Source organism: Triplophysa rosa, linkage group LG3 (genome assembly GCF_024868665.1).
Source record: "Triplophysa rosa linkage group LG3, Trosa_1v2, whole genome shotgun sequence".
Classification (NCBI taxonomy): Eukaryota; Metazoa; Chordata; class Actinopteri; order Cypriniformes; family Nemacheilidae; genus Triplophysa; species Triplophysa rosa.
The window spans coordinates 2,241,094-2,256,425 of NC_079892.1; the positions used below are offsets into that span (position 1 = coordinate 2,241,094).

The 15,332-nt window shown below is 38.9% G+C and overlaps 1 protein-coding gene across 1 annotated transcript; it reads left to right on the forward strand.

Annotated features, from left to right (window-relative positions):
- The first annotated feature begins 7,938 nt into the window (after positions 1-7,938).
- LOC130551665 (trypsin-2-like) lies at positions 7,939-14,022 on the forward strand. Its single transcript, XM_057329479.1, has 6 exons — positions 7,939-8,054; positions 8,341-8,361; positions 8,438-8,612; positions 8,691-8,959; positions 9,223-9,362; positions 13,233-14,022. The coding sequence occupies exons 1-6, from the start codon at positions 8,000-8,002 to the stop codon at positions 13,518-13,520; spliced, it is 948 nt and encodes a 315-aa protein (XP_057185462.1). The 5' UTR covers positions 7,939-7,999; the 3' UTR covers positions 13,521-14,022.
- Positions 14,023-15,332: the final 1,310 nt, after the last annotated feature.

The following is a 15,332-nucleotide window of genomic DNA, read 5'->3' on the forward strand; positions in this document are numbered from 1 at the left end:
TGTAGATGGCAGTTAAAAACCTTCACTCGGACGAAAACTTGCGCAATTTCCTGTAGATGGCAGTAGAAATCATAAATGCGATTCCTGGTTCTCGAACCAAATCGTAAATGAGACTAGCAATGTTCGTGGCTTCTGTTTAGGTGACGCGTGTTAGGCTTTACTATGGCAAGCCGAATTAGCTTTGTGCTCAACAACAATAGCTTTAAACAAGAATAGCTTTAGTATTTTGTAATTGAAAAATACTAAAGGGTTTATTTTTACCCACACGCCTGGATTCTACCCCCCTGTTTCTTCTGTGTGAATACACAAAGAGTACGCTCACATGGATCTGATGAACCTACACAAGTAATGCTGTATGTAAAATGTGACACATTATTCTAGAAACATGGGCAGCTTTAGTATTTTGGGGGGGGTATTATTTGAGCAGGTTCATTTTTACCCACAGCCTGGATTCTACCCCCGTTTCTTCTGTGTGAATACACAAAGAGTCGCTCACATGGATCTGATGAACCTTCACAAGTAATGCTGTATGTAAAATTTGACTTACTATTCTAGAAACATGCACAGCTTTAGTAAAAGTTTTGAAAAAGCGTTGAAAACATGACTCCATATTGCAAACCTCCACATGCCAGTATGTTCACCAAGCTACACTGACATAGTTTACACACGCTAACGGCTCAGTGAGATCACACATTAATGGAGTAAAGGAAGAGAAGCAACATCCGAGCACTTTATAACAGCTCTATTAAATTCTAAAGCAGCCCCCCCGGCCAGGCAAATAGTGCAAAAAACAGTATGCAAACGGTGGCGAGGAACCCAAAACTCTAATCGAGAAAAAAAACCTCAGGAGAACCCAGGCCCAACCAGGGGATTCCAGTTCCCCTCTGGCAAAAGCTGCTGCCTCTGCACAAGCTCCACAGAACTTGCACAACAAGGCTAAATAAAAATAAATAAACTTACTAATAAAAGGTAAATTATAGTTTTAAGATTATCATTAATAATCTAATAGCATTTGAAATTTTGTGGTGAAGACGTGTCAGGTGACCGCGTCCTTCTTATCCAGCTCTATCATCTCAGCTCTTGTCAGGTCCCCTTCCCATTCTCCGCTCTACCATCAGGTCATGGCCATGAACTGCATCCTGCTCGCTGTGGTAACCTTGGAACAATGAGACAAGACTGGCTGAGAGTAGAGTACTGTTCTGTACTCTTTGATGCAACAAGTACATCAGTTGTGTTTTTGGTTCCGGTTGATCTAACTAATGCAGCCTAAACCCTCATGAAGATTTATATTATGGAAGTAGTAGTGTATGCAAGATTAAAAAGATGCGTCTTTAGTCTAGATTTAAACTGAAGAGTGTGTCTGCCATTAACGAACATTATAGCACCTTTAACAACATTAAATAGCTACCAAAGTGCTTCCATACTTAGTAACATACTATAATGATAAAATAAAAATACAGGGAAACAAAAATTTAAAAGAAACAACATTAAACCAGGTAAAAACAGAAACGAAAAAATTACTCACTAAGACCAACATATCCAACAACTATGAAAAGGCCTGAGAAAAGAGATACGTTTTCAATGATGATTTAAATCCAGATAAGGAAGATGAAACCTAACAGATTGAGGTAACGAGTTCCACAGCTTAGCGGGCAAAAACAGAAAATGCTCTATCACCTTTAGATTTCAAAGAGACAAAGGGACAGTTAATAGATTTTCAGAGGAAGATCTAAGAGATCTCCGAGGTAATATGGACAAATAAGGTCTGAGATATAAACTGGAGCCAAACCATGCAAGGCTTTAAATACAAAAGTTAAAACCTTGTACTCAATTCTAAATTTAACTGGTAGCCAATGCAGATGTACTAAAATAGGCGGTATTTCCATTTTTTGGACTATTCCAAAGTTTAGGCGCTAGATAGGAAAGGATCTACCACCTGCACTTGATTTTGAAATTCTAGGTATTACCAACTGACAGGACGCCTGAGAGCGTAATGCACGTGAAGGACTGTAATACAAAAGGAGTTCATTCAAGTACTGAGGAGCTAAACCATGTAAGGCTTTATAGGTAATAAGCAAGATTTTAAAGTTAACGCGATGCTTTATAGGTAACCAGTGCAAGGTTGACAGAACCGGGCTAATATGTTCATACTTTTTTGTACGTGTAAGAACTCGAGCTGCCGCGTTTTGGACCAATTGGAGTTTTTGTAATAAGCCTGCAGGGCAACCACCTAACAGTGCATTACAGTAATCTAGTCTTGATGTCATGAATGCATGAATTAACTTCTCTGCATCTGACATTGACAGCATATGACGTAGTTTAGATATATTCTTAAAATGGAAAAACGCAATTTTACAGGTGTTGGCGACGTGGCTCTCAAATGACAGATTACTATCGAATAGAACGCCAAGATTCTCTCTGCTGACGCACGAGTTTATGGAACATCCGCACAAGTACCTCCGAAATGACAGCGTGGGAGGTATGGAGGACTAACCTGCAAACAAATCAATTATAATAAATTAATGTATAAATAAAATAAATAATATAACAGACCACAAGTAAATAATTCATGAAAAACTCAATATAAAGAAAAAAAGCCCCAATGAAATGGTTTGATACCACCCAACCAACAAATATCGATATTAGCCATCATCGAATACCTTAAGACTAATACACTTTCTTTCAATTTGTATAAACCATAGATTATTATTTTTGTGTCCATTTTTAAATTAATATATATTAAATTAAATTATATTATTAAATTATATTAAATATATATAAATTATATTTAGATTATTTTATTGATCATTTCCTTTCATTTTTTACATTTATTTATTTATATGTTTATTTATTTTTATATTTATTTATTATCGCATGTATTTATTTCCACTTTTATTTATTTATTCTTGAATTTATTCTTACTTTTCTGTGTCTTGTATGATAATTAGATGGGTTGGTCTTGCCTACTAATGGTTCAGCGTAGATTGAAGCGTTTGATCGATTACTCTTGACTTGTTTTGGACTAACGTCACGTCACTCACTGAGGAGACACGACGTCCGCGTGCACGCGAAGGGGGGTAGTCTCCAGCCGGGGGGTCGAAAATAGGCACAACACCGGCGCTGATCGTGGGAAAAACGCATAGCACCAGCGCTGAGCACGGAAAAAACCGTCTGATGGCTTTTTTTTTAAAGCGCGGCGTTTCCGTTGAAAACAATTGAAACAACACGTCGGCCGCAGGCGTAAACGCCTCGTTGTACACGGCCCCTTAATATTGATCATTTTTGTCCGTATATTTATTTACCAAACGGATCTGCAACTTACTAATGCTTGCTTTCGGAAAATAAACACGAACAAATTTAAACAGTTCTCAATGTCAATTTCGAGGACAGAATAGCAAATTTCGTCGTTTTTTATAGCTAACTGAAGCACACTGTAGGCAGGGCCAGATTAACACTTCACTGTACCCTGGGCAACAATATTCAAGGGCACCATCATCACGACCCCAGGATCACCATAATCTGGCAAAATACAGAATAAATTTACAGTAATACAGTAAATATACTCTATATTTCAATGTTGTCTGATGTACAGATGTGCAAATTCTCATAGAACTACAAATGCACCACTATGTTCTCTTGTCAAGGCCACTCACTCATGATGTTATGAAAACAAAACGCATCGGCATCAGTATAATCTGGCAAAATTGACTCACTACATAGAGAGTGAAGGATGTGTCCTCTATTTTCATAAAAAAATAAATAAGCAACCACTTTCAAAGCATCCAATATTTATTTAACAACACCTACTCCCAACACAAATGTATTGAATTGATAGAGCCATCACAGAGGAAGTCCACAGACAAGACACTAACAAAAATCCATAATCTCCTAGAATCAAGTAGCATTTTGGTCCTCAGCTCATTTTAAACAGAAATCACCCCGTCACCTCAGAATTCAACAGGACAATCAAGTTATAGTGCAATATAAACATTTTGAAATCTGTTGTTTTCTCTCAACAACAATAAACAATTTACAGCATTTTCATGGAGCCACCACAAGGAAAAAATAAATAAAATGCAGTATCATCTGCTCCTAAACTCATTTTAACTTGTTTTAAAACAGAAAACAACCTGTCACATCACAGTTCAACAAGACAGGCAAGGGTTAAACATTTTAGTGCAAGATAAACATTTGGAAATCTGTCAATTACTCTCAATTAGACAAGACAAAAAGAAATGCTTAATAATCTGGCAAAATACACAATTTTAATCCTAAATAATGGGGAAGAGCATGTTTAAATTTGAAATGCTTGATTTCATTTGGCAAACACATCTTACACTGGCATTTTTCTGGACTTTGAATGTGCAAACTGGTGTACAATATCTTCAAAATCAAGGGCACTAACAAGTTCATGTTCGATGGCCAAGAGAGAAAGTGCAGAGAGCCGTGTCTGTGACATTGTGGTCCTCAGATCATTCTTAACTCGTTTCAAAACAGAAAACGACCTCTCACCCTCGCAGTTAGACACAGGCAAGGTTAAAAACAGTCTTAGTGCAACATAAACATTTGGAAACGTTGTCTTAAGTCCATGTCTCTCAAGAGCTTGCAGCAGCTGTACCCATCACCGCTTGCCTCAACGGTCGCACTCGCAGCAGAATCCGGGCCGTCGGTTGAAGATGCTGCCGGGGGCTCTTCGCTCTCGGGGCTGTGAACATTAGCTAGCGCCGGCAGTGAAGAAATGTCCTGTCTAGCTGAGCTGTCCTCGTTGACGGATGCTGCCTTAGCAGAACAGTTGCTAACGTTTACCAGCGTGAAGAAATTCCCTATTTTCGGTATATATTTTAAATTTTCTGCGTTCCTGATATCCTTCTCCTTTTTTAATTTCCTTTTAGCGCTCCCACTTAGCTTCTCCATGTTTGCATTTTTTTAGTTGTGTTGTGTAGCGGCGCTTGCCGTCACGCGACCTGCTCAGTGCACGTTGATTGGCGTCACCGCCCTGGGCCCTTTAGAGGTCGTGGGCCCCTGGGCAACTGCCCAGTTGTGCTGCCGACGTCCAGTCCGGTGCAGCCGGCGTCCAGTCGGGTGGTCCAGCCGGCGTCCAGTCCGGAGCAACCGGCGTCCAGTCCTGTGTCTAGTCTTGTGTCCAGTCCTGTGTCTAGTCTTGTGTCCAGGCCGGTGATCCAGCCGGCGTCCAGTCCGGTGATCCAGCCGGCGTCCAGTCCGGTGATCCAGCCGGCGTCCAGTCCGGTGATCCAGCCGGCGTCCAGTCCGGTGATCCAGCCGGCGTCCAGTCCGGTGATCCAGCCGGCGTCCAGTCCGGTGATCCAGCCGGCGTCCAGTCCGGTGATCCAGCCGGCGTCCAGTCCGGTGATCCAGCCGGCGTCCAGTCCGGTGATCCAGCCGGCGTCCAGTCCGGTGATCCAGCCGGCGTCAAGCCATGTGCCAGCCGGTCCCTGGGAGACTCCCAGGGTCAAAGACTGTTCCCCCAGGACTTTCCTAAGTCCCCCAGGACTCCGCGCCCTCGAGCGCAGCCGGGGACTGGGACTATTCCCCACCCCCATGGACTGCCCCCTATGGGCCCTTGTTTGGCCCCACCCCCCCTCCCTTGTTTGTTATTTTTATGTTCCACCCTAGTCCTGTTATTTGTTGTCTTGTCTGCCCTTGATTTTTTTTCTTTGTTTTGTCCTGTCTGTCTCCCAGTCGTCTTGTCTCGTCCGTCTACCCCTTGGTGAGCACCTGGAGGTGCTCATTAAAGGGGGGGCTTCTGTCATGGCTCTGCTTCCTTATTCATGTTTTTCTTGGTCCTGTAGCAGAGTCATGGCAAAGCCTTTGGTTATGTGTGGAGAGAAACATATTATTGTCCTTTTGACAATAATATACGTTCTCTCCAGTGTCTGGTCTCTGTTTCCCGCCATCTCGTTTCCTCGTTATCTTTCCCTGAGTGTTTAATCAGAATCAGAATCAGAATCAGAAGAGCTTTATTGCCAAGTGTGCTTGCACACACAAGGAATTTTCTTTGGTGTTGGAAGCTTCTAGTACAGACATTTAACACAATGACAATACAATACAATATAATACGATGTAATTATTATAATTAATGTCCCACACCTGCCCCATGTCGTTATCCCTCGTTTGTCTTTCCTATATATACCCTCATGTTTCTTTGTCCTGTGCTCGTGGATTGTACTGTGTATTGTATTCTTGCCTGTTGTCTTGATTCCGTGCCTAGTGCTGTGTGTTCCTGTTCCGTGAGTTTAGTGTCTGTTAGTTTATTTTAGTCTTTCCAGTGTGGTCCTTAGTCTTTGTATTTTAGGTTAGTGAGTTTATGTGCCTGTTTTGTTCCTCCGTTTATTATCGTGTTTTGTTCCCCACTGTGGGTTTTTGTTTTGCGTGTTTTGTGTAAAATAAATATTCTTGTTAACCCCTTACTGTCTGCCTGCATTTGGGTTCTTCCACTCTGCCAGATCGTTACAGCATTCATTCACCTTTGGTCTGAGGAGCCTGAGCATCCCTCGACCGCTGCGGCAAGAAGGACACAACGTCTCGTTCCCTCCATCAGGGAACGTCTTGCTTACGGATGTAACCTCAGTTCCCTGATGGAGGGAACGAGACGTTGTGTCGAACCGACAGAATGGGGTTTGTCTTGAGAACCTATCATCTTCTGAATCATCGGAGTCAGATGGCAGTACGTCACCCCCCGATGCTGCAAGAGACATCTCATCATCACGCATCGTGTCCGAATACGTGTACACAATGTAAATTCCATGTGTCATTTGATAGAACATATACATTTATTATTAGGCACTGTTTCAAAAGGATCACGTGTTTGCTCGTTTAAATGTCAAAAAAGTAAACATTTTAGGTCCTTTTTCATTTGATTTTACTAGATGTTTTTCAGACTTATTTATCTGTCACCTGCAAATTTGTCAGTTCAGGCTTCAGTTGTTACAGAAATAACACAATACATGCCAGGAATAACCCAAGAGAACCCACTTATTGAGTAACAAAAATAACCCAACGTTTTCTAGAGTGTAATAAAAATGCGTGCCCTTTGGTTCAAAGAACGCACAGAAAAAAGTGCAGTTCTACAGTAAACTATATGATCTTCAGCATTTGGATGATCATGTAATGGAAAGACTTCAACACCTGGCTATGTCTCAGATTAAGGTTGGAATCAGTTATTTCTCAATGATCACTAATTAGAAAATGTTTATCAGCTCTTTTACTTTAAGCTGCTGTTTTTGCACAAGCAGAGGTTTTATAGGGTTTGGATCATTAGGTCTTCATTTTTGTCATGCTGTGTTTAAGCATTTGTAAAAAAGATAAGAACGATCCATAATTTTAGTATGGTGTAAGCTTGTGTGAAAAGAAAATGTAAGCATCTTAGAAGCGTGTTAATTCAATGAATATTGAGTGAAAACAACATGACTTGTGTTAATGGTATGGTCACAATGGATGGATGTTGTGCTAATTGTGTTTAGATTTTTGAGATTGGTCAAAGGGATGTAAGCAATGTTCATCTTTTTAGTCAACTTTCTATCTCAAATGAAAATCCTAACAAGCAGCACTTTCTTTTCCTTTGTTCTCTTGCCTGTAACGTGGGGTCATACTGAATGTGACAGCACCTGCTTGACTTGTTCTCAGATACTTTTCAGTAAATGAAACAGCATTTCACAGAAAAGAAAATGAAAATGATGGTGCGTGGAGCTGCAGTATGTTTTGCATGAGCCACCCTTCATTAACAGAATACCTTGTAACGTCATAATTCAGTGGAAAACAATGTGTAGCCTATATGTTGCAATACACCACCATACTTAGACTGGTATGAAAATATTTTGAAAGATCTTAAGTTAAGAACAAATCGGACATTCACAATCATTTTTTAAAAGTGGGTGGGGCCTAAGAACTTCTTCATAAATTTGCAAGCACTTGCTTTACATCTCATTAGAAATCTGACAGTTGGGGAAAGGGCAGTCAGATCATAGACCAGAACATAAGTATGAAGTTTAACACAGCTTTGAGTGTTGCCGGAACCATACTTCTCTTCATAGCAGGTAAAAAAACAATAAAATGGATGAAAGTGTAATAGCGTTTGTTTCAACTGTTTAATAACTAGAAAGCAATTAAAAACACACAACACACTTGAATTGATGTTTCTCATGATTGTAAAAACTGCTGGACCTATACAGTTACAGGTACAGTAAATGCTTGAAATTGCTTTTGTAGATTTGTTTAATATTTTGGTCTCTTCATAAATCTCATACTTTTAAAATAGTGATGCATTACTGTTTTACAATTGTAATCTATAACAACTGCCTTTGTATATGTCTGCCCAAACAGGTTCCCTCTGCCAGTTAGATGGTAAGTTGTCATAATGGCCATTCCGTCTGTGAGGCATTTTAAAAATGAATTCTCATGTCATCTTTTCTTTTATTAGTATGTGGTCAATCCCCCCTCAACACAAAGATTATTGGAGGGGAGGTTGCACAGGCAGGGGCTTGGCCATGGCAAGTCAGCATTCATGTCAATTCCGGTATCAGTTCGAGCCATTTCTGTGGTGGGAGTCTAATCAATAAAGACTGGGTTTTATCTGCAGCTCACTGCTTCCAGACGTATGTGGAAATCTTTAATAAAGCTCAAGTACATTTGTAGATGAATAATTGTGGGCTTAAAGCAGACTCTATTTACAGGTACGAGGTTTCTAAGATTGTGATGTACTTTGGGCGTTGGAGCCAATCGGGCTCAAACCCCCATGAGACATATAGGACTGTGAGTCGAATTTTCAACCATCCTAACTACAACAGTTCTACTATTGACAATGACATAGCACTTGTCCAGCTCTCCTCCTCTGTGGATTTCACGAATTATGTTAGGCCAGTCTGTCTGGCAGCTGCTGGTAGTGTGTTTGGTGGAGGTACAGAGACCTGGGTCACTGGATTTGGTACAATGCAGACTGGAGGTGAGTTGACATTTGCTTGCCAATTAACTGAATACGAGCAATACTGTAAACCATAACAGCGACTTGAGACTTGCGAATCCATATGCATAGCTTTATTCCAAAACAAAGTGAAAACAAGTACAGGGTGATGTTTAACAGTCTGTGTGGTGTCAATATAATGAAAGGGTGACCTCTGGAGGCAAATGGATGGAAGCCCATGAACCAGATTCATGACAAAACCTCGAAACTGTACCTAGAAATGTGTCCTCTCATCCGTTTCACAGGTACCCTTGCTGACAAACTGCGGGAGGTGATGATACCAATCGTGAACAACAGTGACTGTAATAAGGCTTATAGTGGATTTATCACAAGCAATATGATTTGTGCTGGATTGCTAAATGTGGGAGGGAAAAGTTCATGTCAGGTAAGTCTCACTTTTTTATATAGCGCTTTTTACAAAACAGATTGTTTCAAAGCAGCTTTACATTGATCACGTTTGCGCGCGCCCTCGTGATGTGATTCTAACGAGGTTTTGGCAATACGTGGATTAAAATTGATCTCATGTGAACACAATACTTAGATTATGAGCTCAGTATCATTATTTTGATGGTAGTAAGCCATGTCATTTGCCGTGATTGAATGCGGTTAATGCAGTGGCCAAAAACACACCTACTGTATCTGAGTTTATGAATTGTCTGTCAACAGATGATGTTACTTGTGGTTTATGATAATGTATTGCCAAAATAGCAGGTCATACAAATAACACGATTTTAAAACATGGACACAGCCCAGTATTTGTCATAATATTATGTATGTGTCTGTTTATAAGTACTAAGGCAGGCGGGTTTCCATTCAAAGTTGCGAATTTATCTTATGCGCAAAATTGGAATATCGCATAAAACATTTTCGAATAAGCACCGTTTCCATCCAAATAGTCAACCGTCACTTTCCTAATAAACTGCCACTCAATATCAGTAAGAAAAGTAAGAGAAGCCACTGAATATAATGATTTTCATATATACTTGTGCAAGCAGACGATTACGAAACACAATGAATGCGGTGCTTTGTGAATGTGGATGCCTGCTGTTTGGGAAACACGTGACAGTTCTAAGAGGCAATTACAGAAATACTTGAGGACTTTGCTCAGGCATTTAAGAATGACCGTAACAACATTTCTGATGCTGTGTAACAAGATCATTACTCTGGTTAGTCAGGTTACACCTGCCGTCTCATAGTGCAATTACGTGACTTTTTGGAGGAATTTATTCGGCAAATGCGTTTCCATCTCCCATTATTCGCATTAAGCCTTTTTCGCAAAAATGAAAAACCACCTCAAGCGAGCGTAAAAACTTTTTGCGAATTAAGGGTTTTTAATTCGAATTTTGGTGTTTCCATCACTCGTTTCTGATGCGAAACTTCAAAATGCGAATAAAACCAGAGTGATGGAAACCCGCTTATTGTTTCTCAAACTTTTTCTGCCATTCCCCACTTTGGAGCTATAGGGAGCCCACCTGTGTTTTCATTCCACGTCACAAACTTAACCATTACTAACTTTTATACCCAACAATTCTCTCGGAGTTGATGAGGTGTAGTGGGAAAATGGGTTGAGTGTTTGTTTAGCATTTAGTGATTGCTTCCATGTTTAACTCATTTGTAAGGCGCTTCGGATAAGAGTCTGCTGATTAAATGTAAATGTTTGTTGAGCAAAATAGACCAAGTGAGAAACTTTGAACACATTTAAAGACACAAGTCATTTAATGAATATAAAGAGAAAAAACTACATATTTCTTGGAACCATCTGAGGGCTCCATGAATCACGTGACGCTCAAAGTTTTTTTGACTAACGTTGTTGCGACTCTCTCGCAATGGCTCTGGGCTATATTGAAAAATAATCTGTTGGATTACAGCAACATAAAAAAAATGATGTACATCTATTGCACAAATTATGTTTACTCGGCATAATTTATCTGTGTTCAAGTTTCCCAATTTATGTTTGTTAAACAAACATGATTTTTATATGTTAAAGTTTCATATTTTCATTTAAAGTTCTCAACTCAAATATTTTTAACTAATGTCCGAAAAAAAATGTAATTGATCTTTAACAAAAAGATATTAAGTTAACAGAATTTAACGGAAATTCAAGAAATTAAATGAACTCTCCACTACCAAAGCAAAGGCAACGCTCTTGTGAACAATAGTAACCACAACACTAAAAATATAACAAACTGTTCCACATCTCAAAGATAATGAAAAACACATAAAACAACCAAATAAGAAAATGCTCTCAACATAAGAAAATTACTCTCAAAATGCAGTCTTATGCAAAGCATGCTGGGAAATGGAAATCATCTGGCAGTTTTAACAATTATATATAAACACAAAACAATCCATTCACGTTGGGACCACATGAATGATTTAAGTTAATATTGAACATAAAAAAGTCATGTTGCGACAAAATGCTTTAAAACCCTGTTTAAATGAAGTAAATTGGACAAGTAGCAAAATTCCTTTTTTCATTAAAGAATATTAGGAATTAATTTATAGATATGGTATGGATATATGCATAAACTAACCTATCCTCCAACCCATATGGCTGTATAGATAGTTTCCCTTATTTAAAATATGACCCGAGCGTTTTTAAAATAGCGCGTTTATTGGCAGCAGGAGAATCCACAGAAACTTCTGCCTTGATGTTTTGTGAGGTTTAATGTACACGTTGATTGAACGTTCCAGTAGTTTAGTTTGGTTGGTAAAGCGTCGCGTTAGCAGCGCGAGAATGATAGTTTCGATCCCCGGAAGCACACATACTAATAAAATGCATACCTGGCTGGAATGCACCTTAAGGCCATGTTCACGCTTGACTTCTTTTTTGACAAGAAAAAGTTGACAAAGGCACTAAAAACTATAATAAAATAAATAAAAATAAAAACTCTGGCCGTGTTTGGTTACAAATAGCAGCCGAACGCCATGACTTCCGAGACAGCGTCTGTGCACGAAGGCAGCCAAGAGAAACAGATAGGCAGCGTAACGGAAGTCTATTTGAATTATAAACAGAGAGCGTCTTTGCAATAACTAATCACATATTTTAAAACTACAATACATATTTCTCGCTAGAAATGCAATCAGAAGTTGTTGAAAGTGAAATTTAAACTTACATATATACAAAACTATGCTCCAGCAGGCGTTTCGGCCACCATTTTATTTTTTCGAGCTTGAGCCTTCTCGACCAATCACGTTCCTCGCATGTTGTTGTGGAAACAACAGGTCTCTGTCATTGGTTAGCTGTGAAAAAGTTTCGCAACCTCAGAAGACGCTCTGAGCTGCAGAACAAGTTTTGGGAAAACACGGTTTACTAGGATTACAATGTAAAACAGACGCTAGCAGCTTCAAAAAAGTAGTCAAGTCTGAACACGGCCTACGTCACTTATCCAAAGCGCCTGTCAAATACATACATGTAAAAGCAGTCTTAGCGAAGTTTATATTGTAAACACAGTGGGTTAGGGACTATGTATAAAGTTTACAAGTTACGTTTAGACAAACAAACATTTTAATTGGTCGCGACGGACATTGCTTTGTAAGTAAAAAGACATTTTATTTTGAGTATCAGCCAATCCCTAGTCCCGATCCGATACTTGTGCTTGGAGTGGAAAATACCATCAAAATACATTAAGGTTAAATAAAATCAATCCAATGTACATAATTGACAAGTGAAAAGCTGTGCAATGTATTTAGAAAATATATTCAATAATTCCAAGATGTTCCCTGAACTTTTTTTATTTTTACACTGCCCTGTTGAATAAACCGCATATTCTGGTTAGGTTTTGAGGCAGATGGTTTGAGCTGGTTTAAGCTGGTCATGTGCTGGTTATGAGCTGGTCCTGAGCAGGATTTGCCTGCTTATTGGCTTCCAGCAGTTAATCATTGTCATACAGCCTACGATAAGACCCAAAATCCGCTTCACCTAAATTTCCCATTTACATTGAGAGGACAGGGACCTGCACTGCAGCCAGCCACAGGGGATGATTCAGGCTTCACTTTTCAGCACGTGTGTGGCACACTTGGTTTAACCCAGAGATGCCCAATTTTTAATTCTCGGTGACGGGAGGAAAAGACTCTGCACTTTTACTGCAAACATTCAAAAAAAAAGGAAAGATGGCCTAAGGAAAAAAACTCATTGTTGGACACATGGCCGGCATACTTTTACTATTGGGATACACTATTGCATGCTTATGTCTGTAACAGTTGTTCACTGTATATTGTCAGATATATAAATGCTGAATGTTTGTCGATACAGGGAGACTCTGGAGGTCCAGCTGTCAATAGGAACGGCTCTCGGTGGATTCAGTCCGGTATCGTGAGTTTTGGTTCAAAAAAAAAATGTGATGACCCTAAATTTCCCAGTGTGTTCGCCAGGGTGTCTCCGTACCAGGATTGGATCAAGTCCTATACGGGCAGCAACCCACCTGGATTTGTTGAATTCCACTCCAATGGATTCAGAAGTTCACTCAGTCCCCTTTTATTCTCAATTTCTCTCACATTCTCCATCATTCCTTTCACAATCTCCCTATATCTTTCTTCATAAAGACAGTTTGAATTGAAATTTGCTGTAAAAGTTTCAGTTACATTTAGTCTTTTTTTTTAGATTCAGGATGATTGCATAACTCAATATAAACTGCCTACTGATGATTGTATGTTTATATTTACATTTACATTTGGTCATTTAGCAGACGCTTTTATCCAAAGCGACATACAGAGAGTTCAGGGAGCAATAAGCGATATGTCATACAGGAGCAATAATACAATAGGTGCTAATACAAAGTTACTGCATGGTGTCACTACCTGTTGAGAGAAAGAGAGAGGTTTTTTTTTTTGTCAAGTATTCACAGAAGAGATGGGTTTTAAGTAGTTTTTTTAATGTTGTATGAGATAAATTGTATTATATTATATGGCTGATAACCGATATACGTAACCGATATATGGTACGAAGCTCTCAATGTCATCAGGGATACTGTTGTTGAAAATATAATTAATTACAATGTTGTAATCACACTGTCTTAACAGAATAAATACAAAGAAGGAAATGACTTGGGAAATGTTTTCTGTGTCACTTCATATTGTCTTAATATCTTTAACATATCAGAATGATTTCTGAAGGATCGTGTGACACTGAAGTAACCATGCTAAATATTGAGCTTTGCGTCAAAGGACCAAATTACATTTTAAAACGTAATAATAGAAAACAATTATTTTAAATTAAAAATTTATTTTAATAATGTTTCACAGAATTACTGTTTTACTGTATCTCAAAGCATACAGTAAAACATACACATGAGCATAAGACACATCTTTCAAAAAACAAACATGACTTGTTATACACTGTCTGTGTCATGTATACACCACCAAAGGAGGCACGGAGCGCACACACAGACAACCACACTAAAGAAATACACATGGATTTATGGTTGTATTTTCATTTTAACTAGTTTATTATTTACAGCCATTAAAGGGCACATTTATTAATATCATTTGGTCAGTATAACATGTGTTAATGTGATCTTAACATCAGTGGCATGTGCAATACAGAAATTTACCAGTTTTGACAACTTTTACCATTAAAAAATAACCATCGTGAAACGTTTTTTTCTGGTTATTTTCTGGTTGCAAAAGATAACCAATAAATAACCATCAGGGGACGTTATTTTCTGGTTATTTAAAACAAAAAACAGCCTGCAACGTTCTGGGAACGTTATTTTCTGGTTGCAAAAATTAAACCTGAAAAGAACGTTCTTAGAACGTAATAACCAATAGCAAACCAAAACTGTGACAGCACGTGTCGGACTGATGTCTTTTCAACGGTCATTAAACGTCCAAATGTTTGTTGAAATACATTTTAAAGATACAGTACTCGTCTTAAAACTGTACTAAATACCTAAAGGGTATGCACACTTTGAAATCACTTTACTACTGCATTTACTGTGACTGAAACAACAAAATCACTCACTCACCACCAGCTGCAGAGATGACACAACAGACAGTGACATGATCTACTGAAATACATCTGCTGTTACATCCTAGATTCTGTCGTCTGTCAAAAGGTCTTTATTTTATTTGTAACATGAAAAATAACGTTTTTGATTCTGTAATTGAAGGACTGGAATGGAATCATGATGTTAATAAATGTTTTTTATATCCTGAAGTTGACCACATCCACTGAACGTGCCCACATTGGATACTAACATCAAGATGAGTTCCCACTGAAGGACAAACGAAGATAAAGCAGGCTAAAATCATGCTAAACTGTGAGGTAAAAGATCTTCGGTTTAAATCTGACACATGTTTGAACTTTCTTATGGAACATGGGGTTTCTGACAGGAACATTCTTAGCTATGGATGC